This window comes from Pteropus alecto, unplaced genomic scaffold (assembly GCF_000325575.1).
Source record: "Pteropus alecto unplaced genomic scaffold, ASM32557v1 scaffold60, whole genome shotgun sequence".
In the NCBI taxonomy this organism is placed as follows: domain Eukaryota; kingdom Metazoa; phylum Chordata; class Mammalia; order Chiroptera; family Pteropodidae; genus Pteropus; species Pteropus alecto.
Window position 1 is genome coordinate 3,670,801 of NW_006430726.1, and position 16,731 is coordinate 3,687,531.

General features: G+C 40.7%; 1 protein-coding gene across 3 annotated transcripts in view; it reads right to left on the reverse strand.

Annotated features, from left to right (window-relative positions):
* Positions 1-1,959: 1,959 nt before the first annotated feature.
* BLM (Bloom syndrome RecQ like helicase) overlaps positions 1,960-16,731 on the reverse strand; it is a 59,372-nt gene continuing 44,600 nt past the window's right edge. For 2 of the 3 annotated variants that reach the window (XM_006905286.3, XM_015594290.2), the window contains exons 17-22: positions 15,609-15,756; positions 11,156-11,355; positions 10,552-10,744; positions 7,898-8,020; positions 5,707-5,908; positions 1,965-2,653 (exon numbers count right to left, since the gene is read on the reverse strand). In XM_006905286.3, the coding sequence (XP_006905348.1) occupies positions 2,476-2,653; positions 5,707-5,908; positions 7,898-8,020; positions 10,552-10,744; positions 11,156-11,355; positions 15,609-15,756 (1,044 nt within the window). In that variant the 3' untranslated portion in view covers positions 1,965-2,475. Of the gene's footprint in view, positions 2,654-5,706; positions 5,909-7,897; positions 8,021-10,551; positions 10,745-11,155; positions 11,356-15,608; positions 15,757-16,731 lie in introns of all 3 variants that reach the window. The other variant, XM_025049858.1, reaches the window with a different exon arrangement.

Below are 16,731 nucleotides of genomic sequence, written 5' to 3' on the forward strand. Positions count from 1 at the left end.
AAAGAGCACAGACCTGGATTCCTTATAATTTATTGCCCAAACTGGAGCATTTTCGAGATTGAAAGGACACTGTTAACTATTACACCAGGGCAGCAAATGTACTGGGACTCTTCAGGCAAAACAAGATATATGTTACTCTACTTACTACTGCTTCCTACCTGTGTGGATTTGGGCAATTACATAACCTCTCTGAATTCTGGTTTCTGTATTAAAAAGCCTAGTATCACAGCCCTGCCTCCCAGGGCTGGTAGAGGGATTAAAGGAGTAAATTAAATTATATGAAAGTTCCTGGAACTGCCCTGGCCACAGAGTAGGCTCTCCAAGTTTCTTCTCTGTCCCTGGAGATTAAGAGCAAGGACCTGTCGGCTCTCTGGAGTGGGTTCCCGTGGTGGGAGGGGGTGTGTTCAGCTGGAGAGTCAGAGTCCAATCCTTCCAGTGCCCTCCAGAGGGTGATGGCGGGGGTGGGCCAGTGAAGCATCCTAGGCTGGAACTCCCTGGTGCACTTGTCCTCTACCCTCTTCCCAGGTGCCGGTGACTTCTGTGCCCACGGAGGGCCCCCACCAGGGCCCAGCCTGGAGCGGCTTTGCTTTCACTATCTCTCTGTGGCTGCCAGAGGCCCCAGTTTTGTTTCAGGGCAAATCCGTGTGCTTTTGTCCTCCTGAGACGGCCCTGTGTGAGGGGCGTTCTCCAGCGTTCTGGAAAGACTGGAGGCTGAACCAAAGGAGGCCGTTTGCATTTTCTGTGCCTGCTCCTGGAGCCTGAGAAATTGAGCAGTCAGTTCCAACCCAGAACTTTTAAAAAGAGCTGGGTGTGGGGCTTGGCTCTGCCACTTGACACGGGGCTAGTCAAAGGTCTCCAGACCTCAGGTTCCTGTTGAGGGGGCGCTGAGTCAGCTCTGTCCTCATGGCTACGGTGAAAGGCGCAGGTGACAGGGCTGTGGCTGCTCACAGTCTCTGCACTCCATCCTTGGGGCTCCCACTACACTGCTTCATCCGTCTTTCTCATTGCCCAGGGAGTCTCTGGAGGCACAGTGGGCACTTCTAAGGTGACAGCTTTCTCCAGTGTCCAGGCAGATGAGGTCCTCAGTAACGGAATTAATGAGGCCAGAGCCAGGAAGTGACCCGACATCCGTGGCATCAGCTCTATGTGGAGGCTGCCTCCCACGTCTCAAAGCCAGAGCTGCTGTAGGTGGAAGGGTATGACCTTCTGCCAGATACCCTTGTGCATCATCAACTCTGCAAGGTGACCTCACGCTGGGGACATTATCCCAGCAGCCTCAACTACTGGCTACTTTGTCCTTCATTTCCTCCCCTAGCTCCGAGAAGGTTCTCCTGGCCACTCGAGTCAGGACTCACTCGAAAGATAGTTTCACGAAAATGTCAGCTCTGGGAGGCATCCGCAGTCTCCTGTCCAGCCAGTCTCCTCCATTAAGTGAAGAGCCCAAAGCCCCAAGTGGCCATGGGCAGCAGGTGTGCAGTTGCAAGGGTGGCCCCTTGGGGTGGGTGCAAGGTCCATCTCAGTACTGAGTCTCCAGGCAGAAGCCACAGGCTCCCAGCCAACTCTGTCCTCAACGTCTCTGGCCCAGGCAGGGCCTCCTCAGCTTTATCCTCTTGAGTGAGGTCGAGAGAAGTGGGCCCCAAATAGGTCACTAAGATTACCTACAGCTAAGAGACAAGATATCTCCAAAAATGAGGTACTAGAGCTCTGAAAACAGGTGCCAAAATTCTACTTTAAGACTTTCTGGCCAATCAGCCTATTAATGGAGGGTGTTGAAAAGTAAGGCCCCCAATACTAAAGGACTACACTAACATCTAATATATTCTCACCAACAGAGTAGCTGACCATGTTCTCGCTGATTGATCCCAGACTTTGAGATGTTATTCAGTGTTAACAATTCGATGGGCAAAAAAATGGCATCTCATTGCTTTCATTTATATTTATAACTAGGGAGATTGAGCATTTCCCACGTTTGTGTGCCATTTTTATTTCTTCTGAGAAGAGCCTATTCACATCCTTTTTTCTACTGGGCTGTCCTTTTTTTCTTAATGATTTAACATCATTAAAGGATTAATGACATTAATCCTTTGTCATGTTTTTCATATTTTCTCTGTCATTTGTCTTCTAATTTTGTCTTCTGCAGAAAGTTTTAGTTTCATAACATCCCATGCATGTCTTTTCCTTCAGCTTCTGTGTTTCATGTCGTGCTGAGAATTTCTCTCACTGAGATGATTCAGCTGCTGCTTCAGACGTTCTCAGAAACAACAGCCACAAAGCTTGCAGTGGCAGCAAATGATGCTTATTCAAAAGAAAATGTTTATTTTAAAAATAAGAACTGTCACCCCAATCATTTATTTAAATATTAATAGAGACGGGTAAAAATTACAAACGGTATATTGAAACTAACAGCTTTATATTCACAGATGGTCAGATGCTGACAAATAAGATATAAAATCTCTGTACATTGAGGTTCAGTTGTTACGAAAATGCATATGAAGGTCTGAGGAACGGTCTATTTACAGGCTTTGGTGGGGCCATGAGCCCCAATTTTCTACTGGCTCCTGATGCTGCCTGAGAACCATGCACAGCTGAACTCGGTCCGAATACACCAGAGGATTTAGTTTTAGAAGATGTCTTTCTGCATGTTGTGGACCCCCTAAAATGTGACAAAGAAAATTGAAATGTTAAATATAATGCAAAGTGAATAGTCTTCTCGTAACCTGACGGAGCTATATAACCCATGATTTTCCTTGGTCTTATACGTCTCTATGCATTTTCTGCCTCTAAATACCCCTGGGGGTAAGGTCAGTTTCCTTTACAATTCGAGAGGTAAAGGACTACTGCCCTTCAGACAAATGTGTCTCCCTAAATTGTCCAGAACTGTTTCTGAATTCTGTGACTTGAGACCAAACTCCATGTGCCTTCTCTCCACCCACGCCTTTCACAGCCTCTCATCAGACCCCTCCCTCCGGACAACACAGCCCAGATCCACATTCCCAGATCTGTTCTGACCATATAAAGAAAGTGAGAGTACCTTGTTTGAAGGCCCCCAGTGCCCGGGACAATCGATACTCTGGAATTACTGTGCTTGCACAGACCAGAGAAAGGGCCGGGTGAGTGGAGGTGGGGCAGGGCAGAGCTGAGCCTCTTCCTGTCCATGCCCAGCCCCAGCTGGGGGAAGGCTGCAGACGTGGTTCCCTGGGGAGGCCTGCTGAGTGGCTCAGGTCTGGCAAGTCTCTGTCACAGCCATGTTGCCAGCACCTCGCTGGCTTGCCTACACTCCTCCCAATTCCGTACGCTTGCATCTCCCACTCAGTGCCTTTAAAACCGGGGAAGAAGCTCCGCCCAGAGCCTATTACAAAGTCCTTCCAGCACCTCACTTCCCTCACTGACCTGGAGATAACAGCTATGTTTTTCCTCCCCCCAAAATAAAATGGAAAAAAAAAATTCATAGGGCTGGCATGTTTATAAGGATAACAGCAAGCTGCATTCTCTATAGAAGCCTTTTTCCTACACAACTATTTCCTGCTGCTTTGTAACTAGGCTGAATTCATGCCCAACACTAATTCCATAGCATCGGGGTAAGCAAGTGGCCTACCATCTCTGAATTCAGGGGCCACCACTCTGTGTTAATGACATTCTGGTGGGGCTAGGTGAAAAGCGGTTTCTCAACATTGTTAATCTCCTGCTTCAGGGCAGTGTTACTGCAGAACTGGCAGAGATCTGCTAAATCCACAGAGAAGCAGCCCTAAACTTCCCTACCCTGATTTCCTGCAGAGAAATTAAGCCCCGAGCAAAAACCTGTTTATGTTGATTTACAGAATGAATCTGCCAGCAGCAGCCTCCATCTCACCACGCCATCCATTTTACTCCCACTTAGAGAACAGGAACACAACTGGTTCATTGTGTGTTATTCTGAAGATGTAAAGCTCTGAGGGCAGGGTGGAGAGTTAAGGACCCTGGCAAAAAGCCGCAATTATTCTGTCCTTGTGCAGAGACTCTCAACCAGGTGAGCAGAGTGGAAACTGTGGGAAACTTCAGTGGAAATGAGGAGAGTGAAGCACTGATACAAAGAGGCTGTTACAAGGGTAAAAAAAAGTTACGAAATTTACTGGTTTTTAGTCAGCAGGGATTAGAGAAGAATTCCATCGTAGATAAACAGGCTAATTAAAAACTAGCATCAAAATTGGGACTGTCTTTGGAACAAGTGTAAGCTTTCCTACTTATTAGAACAGGTTCTAGGCCATAGGGCAAAGTGCTTCACTCTTAAAAACAAAAGTTGTGAAAACTGAATAAGGGAGCCGATGGCAATGAATAGAACACTAAAATATGGTTTGCTCTAACAAGTAAAAACGAGACAATCATAATCATTTTTAAGGAATCTCCATGGACAATGTGCAGAAATGTGCTCTGGGCAGGTGTGGGCGAGTCAGGGTGCAAGACTCCCTGTGAAATTGAGACCAGGTTGGGGACAGCCCGGCATAAGCCTTCCTCAGGCCAGACCTCAACTTCCTCATCATAAACCCCAGGAGGCTGGACTCCTACTCTGTGTGGGCTCCTAAGGAAATGAATATTTCCCAAAACAGAGAACTAAATGAAGAAAATAACATGTCTCCACTGAAGAACATCTGCTGGTCACTTGAGTATTAAAAACCACAAAATTAAACTAACATTTACTAATGCCTGTAATTTCTGTACCATGCAGAAGGATTAGCACATACAAGATGTTTGTTTATGGAATTAACAAGAAAATGACAATCTGGTAACATTTGCCTTCCCCTCTCTTCCCTCAATTTTTCGTTTTTATTAATCAGAAGGAAAGAGGTAGAAAAACTGCAAAAGAAAAACACAAGGGCTTGCAGGAGCTCACTGAGGACTTATTTCCCTTTTTCTGTACGCATTTCTGTGACAACCTGCAGTTATTTGAGGGCCACATTCTCCAGACTGATGGGATGGTCACGATCCTGCCAGACCTTACCTATAAGGTAAGGACAGAGGATGCTCTTGCAGAATACAGGAAAAGAAACAGTGCCATATGAAGAACGCTGCCCAGATTATCACCCAGGACCTGACAACGCTATCTTTGTTCCTCCTTGGTGTGCAGATAGCGCCCCATAGCAGATGTATCCCAGCCCAGGGGGCAGGCACGTGTAGAAAAGGGAAGATGGAAACCATTCACACAGCCCCAGAGAGGCCTGGCTGACTCATCTTTTGGTTTTCCTGCTGTGGCCTCCCCTGTGCTGCCCTGCAAAGGATGGGAGGTGGGCTCTCCCTAGTATTCGTGAAGGGCCGGGACTGGAGGCCCGCAGATTCTGCAGCAATAAAAGCAGTGTAGCAAGTACTGATGAAATCATAAAAGCAAGGAGGAAGCAAACCTCTTTGCTTATTCAGCTAGTATGCAGTATTTTAGGTGGAAAAGTCTCTTAAGAAGAGCAATTATCAAAAAAAGTCTTTTTTCTAAGTTAAGGTCAAAACTGGAGAAGTTTTTACAAACTAGAAAACTTTAGTGATAATCAACTCAGGAATAAGTATTTTAAAAGTCTGAAACAAATGTTTTTGCTTGAGATCAAACTTTAACAATCACTCTACTAATTGCAGAGGCAACAGTTAGTGATGGTATATTTTAATAAATGCTTCAAAGCAAACCGGAGCAGTTATACTTCTGTACTCTTCTCCCTTACACATTGCAGAACAGGTCTCAAAACTTACGCTTTTGTCTTGAGATCACCGAAACTACTTTTTCTCCTTTTAGACCTGTGGGAGGCTGGCATCCTTTTCCTCTTTCTTTCATTTCTGGCTTTATTTGCAAAGTAGTGAGAAGATATGGGTGTTTCCTCATAGAACTCTGCAGAGCTAATTCTTCCAGTCCCTCTGCTGCTGGATGGGCTCATTCGTGGGGAACTGTCCTCAGCTACAAATGGAAAATTCAGACACTTACTGGTAATACCCTGCTGGTCCCAGTGCTGTCAGTCTACATGGAGACGCACAACGCAGGAGACAGTTCGGCTGACACCTACCTGCTTTCCTGGCGTCTTCTTGCCACACAGACTTGACAATTCCGCAAGAACTGATCATTTCTTTTTTTACTTCACAAAGCCCCAAAGTGCTCAGTGACTATTTATTTTTTAAAGCAAGAGGATCAGAATTTATTTAAAAATATGTGATACTCTTTAACTTAACTAGAGATGTCAGGTTTAACTCATGCTAGTGTGTATGGCCTGCATCCCTGCTACTGCCTGGGCAGTAAATCTTGTTAAGTATAACGCATTAAATAAATGCCAAGCTGAAAAAATAACTCAGTATAAGAGAAACATAACCAACTACGTTCTGCACCTCACCTTTGAACAACAGTTACTTTGTAAATGAGTATCAGAAAATTCTAGACATTTTATTCTTCAAAGACAAAACACCTCTTTGCATAATAGTTGTGAACATTTCATGTACAAAGCAGGAAAGAGGTCTGTATGAAAGCACACATTTCCACAAAAGATGGTCATTTTCACAGGCATTTACATCCCAAGGCACACAAAGAACACGAAATCTCCCTACAGGTCAACAGTGGTCCATCTCCATTTTCTGAAGGAAGGTATTTCCTGACTGGTCTGGTTCACCCACGGGATATGCTGCCTGGTAGGAAGAGCACAAAGGACTCTGTCCCCCTAACACTGGTTCACAACACTGGTTCATGCAGGGAGGCACTATAGCTGGGGCGAAGGGCGCTGTCATACCAGCTGTGTGACCTTGGGGACATCAAAAAGCCTCACCCATTTCCATCTGTGAAATGGGTGCTGTGAGGATTGAGTGATACAAAATAGGCAGAGCTCTTGGCACAGTGCCTGTGAGTAGTGGCAGCGATCATTACCACACTGGCTGTTTCCACAGAGCAGCCCTGTCTGATGTGGGAAAATCCCTTCCGAACAAGTTACTGTACTAGACAAACATGTTCCCACCGAGAGAGTGTCAGTGTAGCCAAAGCAAGGCTTTCAACAGAATAATAACTATGCACAGGAATTTAGGAAAACCCTACTTTTCAGCATTTTGTTAATGGATAAAAAACAATTATGAACAGACAGGACTTGAAACACATGCTCACTCATTTCTCAGCCTGTTTATCATTACCATTAGCCTCTAGAAAAATCCCCCACCGTGGTGCCTTACAAAAACAGGAAAAACATTGATCTTAGCCTGTTGAGTCTTATCGTGCAGCAGTATGTTAGAGGAGGCGATGAGACTTTTGCCCTGTCCTGTCTCCTACAACATCTTTCTTTGTTCTCGATTTTCCCTTAGTCAGTGCTTTCTGTAGCTCAGTGACGAGGTTTGTAATTAGAGGTCTTCGTGACAGGCCTAATGTAACCTTTGGGAACATCGGCTAATGATGACTCACTTGGGCAGAGTCTTTCAATGGCTGATAAGATCATCTAGCAGTCCACGTTCATTCTTCCAAAATATCTAAACTCCACACTTGAATTTTATCTTTAGACATGCTTGTCAGATATCATGTTCCTTCCTCAGATAAGGACACTGAAGCACAAAGAGGGTGGTTATTTATGGCCTGCCAAGGACCACAGAACGAGTTGGTGGCAGTCCTGGGATCTGCACCCAGTGCTCCTGACTCCTCAGGCATTTGCCTTAACAGAACCACCAACTTCTGGGCTAAAGGGTCCCCCTTTGGGTTCTATTAGGTTCAGTAGCTGGCATCACCCAGGGACCTAAGCACCAGTGTCCTCTAAGAGGTGCCTGGCACACCAGTGGGGGCTGCCCAGAGCGCCTGAGTGTCAGTGTGACAAGGAGTAGGAAGCATGAATACAACCCGGTACCCACAGAATTCTAATCTGGTGAGATGCATCACTTAACATTAAAACAAGCTATTAAAAAATACTTATTTGGCTATATACTGAACCTGGCAATGTCCACTCAGAGTATTTCTGTAATACTGGAATCACTTCTGCACCATATTTTTCCAGTTTGTCTTCAGTAACACCATCAATTTGAAGCAAAACCTCAGGATCAGAAGATAAAGATTCTGTGCATGGACATAAAATTAGGAATTTAAATTACCACCCATAGAAAACCCACTGAATTCATGCTCATTCATCCATTCAGCACATGTCTGTTAAGTGCCAACTAACTGCAGAGCACTGGGCACATGGGCTAATTTTCTACAAGGCTGTTGGTGCCAACAGAGGCGGCAGACAGGCCCAGAGGGCAGGAGCCCATCAACCAATTCCAGCAGCAAAGGTGTGTTAAGTCAGGGCAGAGAAGGGGCGAGAGCACAGGACGTGGAGGACACCAGAGGGAGGACCTGTGCAGCGTATCTCAGAGTTTAACCAGACCTTACTCTGTCCTCACAACGAAGACCATGGCGAATGCATTCATATTTCCAGCTCCTCTAGACTCGTATATCCTCCTCAGAAAGGAATTTTTACATCCCCCCCAACCCAGTCCCATTCTTCCCTGTCTTTCTGCATGTGAGGTGAAGTGGGTATTCTGACTTTAATGAGTAGGCCGTTGAGACTTCTGCATACAGACTGCATCAGTGTGGACAAGCCTGACATTTTAAAGATCACTCTGGCTGCTGTATGGAAAACAGACTGTAAGAGAAAGAGTAGAAACTGGGAGGCCAGAGGAGCAAGCGAGGATGCAGTGAACTAGGATGCAGAAGTAGAGATGGAGAAAAGATTGATTCGGATGTGTTTTGGAGGCGAGTCTGTAGGAGTCGCTGATGCACTGGCTATGGAGAGTGAGGGAGTAGTAATTCCTATGGATTAGCCTTGGGCAAAGGGTGGGTTTCGAATCTGTGACTTTCACATCATTTCTATGTTTAAAAGAAAAGGAACAGACCTGTGGGACAGACCAGAAGGTTTAAGGAGAGGGCTAGTGGAAGATAAGTGAGAAAGGCAAGTAGAAATGCAGATCCTTGATAGACTTTGCACTTTATCTGGAGAGCTGCTGAAGTTTTAGCAGAGTTTTTGAAAGATTAAAATGCATATCATGTTCATCTCTCAAATTAAGAAGAACAGTTAAGAAATCACACTAATAGCTGAGGAACAAAAGCCTACATTTCATCAATTCTAAGACACTTTTTCATGGTTTGGCTTTCCTGTGGTCAGGATATATCTTACAAGTGCTGATGGCTGAATGGTAGCTGTACTGCGGTTGTTACTGCCTGTGCATGTGAGAACTTAGTCACAACTACTAGTACTGTCAACATGTCTACAATGTGACTGCAGTGATGGTTCCTTATTTGCTGAGTTTAAATGTCACATGAAATGTCTATCAAGAGACTAAACTGTGATTAGTGTTGAAAAAGTAACTGTAAATGCAGAAAACCTCAGAAACAGAGTAATGGGGAATAAATTTGGCATTAATAAAACAAGTATCTGTTTTTGAGGAAATGACCACAATTCCATAGTTTCTTGCAAGCAACAACCAATGCTTTACATGACTTAAAAAAAAAAGATGCCTAAAGTGGATAAAGCAGTGTTACATCTGATGTGTAAACTTCCGTTGACACTTCGTGCTATTATCAAGAACACATCACCACCAAATCAGAATGGGTGACAGGGTTTTGATTAAAATATTTGGGAAAAGGGTGGAACACACTAAAAAGGTTGTATCACTAACATTCTCAGCAATATGAGGAAAAACAAAGACATGGACAACTGAGTCAAAAAATTATTCGGAAGAGTCAGGCTTTGAACGTGAATTTTTACAAGTACCTAAATTAACTCACTTTGATTTTATGCATTCTTCATGTGTGTGCAGTTATATATGATAAAAATCTGTATCTAAATAAGTCAAAACAATTTTTTCAATACAAGCACTGTTAACAGTTTAATCAGCAGAATTTTTTCTTTCTTAATAGTTCATAAAATAGATGGCATCTTAGAGTTGATGAAGTACCATAATGACCTGTGGTGGTAGGAGAATAGAAAAGAGAGAAGGTATTGATTATGAAATTTTATAAGGAAGACCATGGAAGGTAATGTACACTACTCAGTCAACTATGGGACAACTTATTTTCCAGAGACTTTACTATTAGAATTCTGGCTGAGCTATCTGAAGTTATGGAAATAACTCAGGTCAGCAAGTATTTGTTAACTAAACACATAGAAGTGTGCCAGACCCAGATTCAAAGAAACATAAAACATAATCTCTTTTCATAAGGAGATTATGTTTTAGCTTTTCATTGCAAAGACATTTGTACACAGCATAGCTAAACATCATAAAAGCAGGCAAAAAATGGACACAAAATCATTAAGTGACATCTGGTGCTCAAGATTGCAATTATCCATATTCTAACATCCAGCATTAGAGGAAAATATAAAATTAAAAGCATAAAATTTGTCTAAATAACAAATTACTGTATATATCTTACAGAGTATATTTTATGTCAAGAATAAGTTTAAATTGCTTCTGAACTTTCAATTTAGAGGTTAAATGAAAATAATACAAAAGACCGATATATATTTATACACTTAAGAAGTTTTTTAGCAAGATTAATTTTTGGCCTATTAATTTATGCCACGTAACAGATGACTCACACACACCTACCTGCAAGCTTCTTGAGAGTAGCAGTGTTAAAGATATTAAAGTAATGAACACCAAAAACTTTTCCCAGAGCTTTGCAGACTTCTGTAAGTTCTCCAAGACATTTCTTAACCACCTCTTCCCTCTGAGACACCTTAGTCACCAAGGCTTTTTGCTTTTTAATACTGCTGGAATTTTCCGTTTCCATAAAGTCTACCTTTGTGAGAGAGAAAGAGATCATCAGAGTGGGTGTATGCATACTTGCATCCAAATAGAGGCTTTACTTAATGCTTAACTGTGTATTTTTTTTGTTTGGTTTTTTATTTCTGTTATGGCTCTGTCCACCTTTATACCTTAAGGGTCTAGCAAAGACTAACTTCTTGATAAATGTTTATTTAGCAAACAATTTAGTGATCTGATAACCCATTAAATTCATTTTGACAGGTATTATATTACTTGAGTTCAATTTTAAGATCTCTTCCCAAATTAAGAGGAACAGATATATTCATATAGGACAGTATAAATAAATTCAGCATCCAGAAGCTTTGGAAAAGACAGTTTAATTTGTGGTAATATGTTTTTGTCCACTCATTGTGAAATAATAAAATAAACATTTTAAATACCGTACCTTTAAATGCCCGTTTAGTACAGTTTGGGCTTTACTTCCAGTCATCACATAGGCAATTGGTTGGTCGTTGGCATTGATATATAAGTCTTCATCCAAGATTTTGTCGAGTATCAGCTTTTTAAAAAGTCTTTCGGCATTGTGTCGTGAATACGTAGACCCCTTTCCAAACAACCCTGACTGAATTTTTGCACTCTTACTCCCTGGGGAGAAGGTATAAGAAGTTAGATCAGTAAATGTAGGTACATCATAAACCTCTAATAGAAGAAGCTTAAAAAGTAATTTATGGGTAGGTCTGGATAAATGGAACAGAAAAATCTACTCCACAGGAAAACCCATGGCACAGATACTCATTTCCATAAAATGAGAATATCTATGAGTAAAATTCTAAAATTTCTATGGTTCTATGTACTTTTCCTCACCTTTTTATAACACACATTTATGAAAAACAGCAGCAGATTAAAGTTTATCATTTCGGATGTTGCATTTATAGCTTATGAAATTATTTCAGAGCAAAGAAATCAAAGAAAGAGTTTATGTAAACTTTTAATGGCTTCACATCACTGTGCTCCATTAGGATAACTGTGTATTACTAATCTAGTTACAAAAAAATTTTGACGATCAATTTTATAAATACTATCTATGGTTCTATACTGAGATCACCACTCGTTTACAATCAAAGTATTTAAGTCCAAACTCTTTGTCACCCTCACAAATGAAGCCTCCAGAAATTCCAGACCAAAGTACACTACTCAAGACTGCACACTTCCCTCCTCCCCTTGCTGGCTGAGGACACCACACTGGGCTGGATCTCTGGTTTCACATCCAGCTCCTCTAATTACTAATGTCTGCACTGTAAACACTATTTTATTACAACAATCTAGTCAGGAAGCCTTGTGACACTGATGATCAGAATTAAGTTACTTTGTAAAGCTTTAGCTCTATTTTAAGAGGTCCAAATAACTACATTATTATAAATTTCAGATGATTTCTGGTCATATATGTTGAATGATTTAAGTTGTTCTTTCAAGTGATTTCTATCCCTGAATGTCACATTACAGGACTACTGCTCTGGTAATGGTGAGCTGGGCGATGTGGACCAACCCTGGAGTGAGGATAACTAAGAAAGCTGGAGGAAACAGTTTTCTTAAAAACATAAAAGAGCTAATGGGAAATGAAAAATGTGTCATAAAAATGTTTGATTTAGTAATCTTTTTAGGTACCTAAATGAAAGGTAGAATGAGATATAGTTAAATGTATATTTAAAAGACTATTTAACACACCATGATTTACAATAGAAAAATATGCCCTAAAATAAGATCATTTAGATACGTTTCATCACTATGCTAAAATATAATTAAAAACTACTTGAAAATAAAAAATTAAGAAAATGCTTATATCTTGTTATGTAAAAATGATATATGTATAATATGATAAATACGTGATTGTGAGCAAACACCCATTAAAATATTAGCAGTTATTTCTGGAGTTACTTGTATTTTTTGATTTTCTACATATTGCAATGTAGACTGATTGTGTATCACTCTTATGCAACATTCCTCTGTCCCACCTTGCCCTCCCCAGCCTCACTTCCCTTTTCCAAGACAGCTTTTGATTTCGGTCCTTGTGGTTACCTCCACACTGAGCCCTAACCCTTGCTGTCATTCCACTAGCCAGGCACCACCTGACATTCATCTATTGACCATGCCCCAGCTATGAAAGATGAGGCTTTATCTCATTCACACCACTCTTGTCACTTTACCCTGCCCCCAGTTTTGCTAGTTATATAATACTAGTTCATCTATTCAATAATTCCGTAGCTTTAGATGGAACCGCTGACCACTCTCCCTCCACTCTATGTAGGTTATCAGCATTCCAGGCCTTCTGTGTACTCCTTTCCTTTATTTTTATTTATTGTATTTTAATTTTTATGTCATCAAGATTAGCACCTATATCCTGTCCTGTTCTCTAACCATGTTTAAGGCTATTCGTTGACTCCAACCGTTGTAGCTAATCAACGGTGTTTAAGACAAGTTTCCTTCCTCACTTGGAATGTCATCTTGTACAACCCTAAGAAAGATGTTTACTGGATCTAGACAAATGGATTATTTTTTGGTAGATCTTATCAATTACTCAAAATTGTGTAATAATTTCCTTTGTTTTACATTGGACCTAGGCTCTCCTGTCTATTCTTTCCCCTGGAGTTTCTAAGTGCCTTTCTCCTTTTTTTTTTTAAGAAGTAATATTTGTGTTCACTGTCATCAGTAAAAAATTTCATTTCTTTATTCTTATACTTTAGCTCGATTTTGCTTGGGACCCATTTTTCTTGACTTTCTGTTACAATCTACACAGAATGTTTACTAAACCTGCCGCATAGCTGTGTTTCTGGGACTTCTTCTCACTGGACCCATAGGTCACTTCCTTTGTTTATGATGTGCACTCACTTTCTTTGCCTTCTAGCCTCCAGGGTTGCTGATATTAATCTGATGCCAGTTTGGTTTTGGTTTCTGTTTTTGCATTCCAAAGCTTTTGAGATTAGTGATGAAGGGGTCCAGAATGTGCCATGGTGACATAAAAATGATCAAGAATTGAGTTCCTGAAATCTCTTACCTGCCAGATAGCACAGATCCCCTAAAGAACTCAACTGTCATAAATCCCCTCCCTGGGAGCCACCAGGAAGACTGAGTCTTATCACTGGAGATGAGAAGTCTCCACATCACATTTAAATAGAGTTGCCACAAAAGCTATCATATCTCCCTCCTATCTATTCTCTTAAGGGCCCATTTATCTTTCCAAAAAATCGTTTATCTTCTAAGTGTCCTTTCCCCTCTCATCCTCCCCTGTTAAGATGGTACACAAGCCTCAAAGTCTAACTGCCCCTCTGAGTTACATTTTTCTGTGAACTCCCTTCCATACGTGATTAAATCTGTCTTTTGCCAGTTTAATTTGCAGGCCCCCAAATACTAAATATAACAGGGTAGAGGAAGTTTTTCATCCCCAATATCTCTTTAGTCTTGGTATTCTTAAATCTCATCTTATAAAGCATCTGATTTGGCATTCAGTGGGCATTTTAATCTGAAAGCTTTTTTCTCTTTCACGCTGGGAAATTTTCTTATATCTTTGGTTTGATAATTCCCTCTATTTTCCATTTCAAAAAATTTTTCAGATTTCATATCTCTTAAGAACTGATCTATGTTTTTTCTCTATTTTCCATATATTTTTTTTGTTCAGGTCTTAGACTTCCTAGACTTTATCTTCCAACATTTCCACTAAATTTACTGTCAACCATTTAAAACTTTTAATAGTTATTTCTCATTCGTTTTTCTTTTCCATAACGTTCTATTATTATTTAAGTCTTTGTGAAGAGACTAATTAGAAATTTCCTCTCCCTTCTTCCTAAAGCTATTGTCTATTTTCTAAGTTATCTCTATCCCCAGGGTCAAGTACTCCACTTAGTCGGTCTTTCTCTTGATTGTCCATTTATATAAAACCTTCAGGGTCCAGGTTAAACTTTTTAGGTACATTTCCTCTGTTATTTTATATCTAGATCTATTTCTCTCCAAATTCCTCCCATGGATGGGGATATCCAGTTATCACGTTTGCTTTAGAGTAAGTAGGTGGGACCAGACTTTAGGTGGGCTGGGTGGCCCTCAAATGCCACTTAGGGGGATCTGGTCTCTCAGTTGCCTTTCTTGTCTTTAGGCAGTTTTATAAGTTCCAGAATCAGTGCCAGGCTGGTATTCTATGCAGTTCTTCTGTGGGCATACTCTTTTAACTGCCCCCTCCTATTTTTGCGTCCCCTGCTTTCACTCCCACTCTCTGGACCTCAAGACTTTAAGCATACTGATAATAGGGTTTTGCCTGGTTGATAGTCCCTCCTCTGCTACAGTTCTCTCCTACATTTATTTTGCATTGTGGTTTACTGCATTTAATTCCACTTGTCAATATGCTTCTCTCCATTTCCTAAAAGATTTTAAAAAACTCTGTACTCTGATGATGGTCTCTCTCTGGTTCTCCTTGCCATTATGGATTTAATTCCTGAATTTACTTCCTTACCATTATTTTAACAAGGCCTCAAGCAAAAAAAAAAAAAAAAAAGAGAGATACTTTTATGCTCACGCTGCCATCTTGAACTGAAAGCCAGTCAATGGGTAATTCCCTAAGCAAGTTATATTCCACTCACTCAGATGAAACTGTATAAGCTTTATGACTTTTTTTTGGTATGTGAGAACTCCTTATCCTAGTGACTTATAAATTCTATAACAATAATTGGCATAATTTGTTAAAGCTGATTTTTTTGTTACTCAAAAAGGTTTTACTCTGAAATCCTTAAGTTCTGTAAGAAAATACACAAAAGAGATTTTTTCTATGAACATAATGAATTCTTTAGATGTTCAATTTCAACGGATACAATGTGAACAGACGTTTTATATATATAACAAATCAGTTGACTTACCCAAGAAAATGTCGACAAGCATATTCATAGTAAATCTCCCACAAGGACCTACATGTTTTATATTTCTTGTTCCTTGTGATGAACTATGTTCTTGAACAAATCTTATAATGTTTTTTGTAACATCAGTCACATCTCGTGTCTTATAATCCTATAAATAAAAAGAGATTACCTTCCACTATAATTAAGATAATGATACCAAGATAGCTAAGGTTTAATTCTAACTGTAATATTAAACCATAATAAACTATTTTCAGACCAAAAACCAAGGAAGTTCCAGATGTTTATTATTCTTTTCTAAGTTCTTAAATTAGCCTTGTGTCTAGAACAATTAGCACTCTACTATATCTATTTTACTATGTCTCACACACATACATCTTGTCTTTCAATTATCTGATAGTACTGTAAAGAATATTCTTTAAAAAAAACAAAACAAGAACCTTCATACTTCCTTGAACAGTGCTCTGTCACTGAATACTGAATCCCAGGATGAAAAGCAAGCAAATTTATGAGTTCTAATCTCTTTTGGGCATTTGGTGTCACAGTCAATTCTTTTTATTATTTTCTGTCCGTTCCCTTTCTCATTCCCCTCAGGTGTCTCCAAACTCTGCCTATTTTCTAAAGCCCCCCATTACTATATGATCTCTCTGCTTTAATCTATCGTAGTTCTCTATGAACTAATATTAACCACCTGAAGTTCTCAAAAGCTGTATCACAATTTTGTCCTTCTAAATATGCAGTTAGTTCCTCCATCTTCTAATCCATTTTTCATCTGCTATATTCCAATAACTTGAAGACTAACGGGTTTCTTGTCTTACACAAATAATTAGTACTAATTCTGAGGTTCTATCTATAATCATCACGAAAGAGTGCCCTGTCACTCTCTCCATCATCCCTGCCTTACTTCTTGGTGACTTAGCACACAGAAATGATTCTTCTATATCTTGGCCTTCAGCATCTTAATCTCCTCTGCTGCAATGATCCTGTCTTCCACATACCTCGGCCACTCACTCCCATTGTCACACCCACTACCTTTGCCTAATTAATAATGGCAACCCTTCATTCTCTGACCACTACCTCCTACCTTTCCAATTCACACCATCTAGCATTTTCACTCCAACAATCC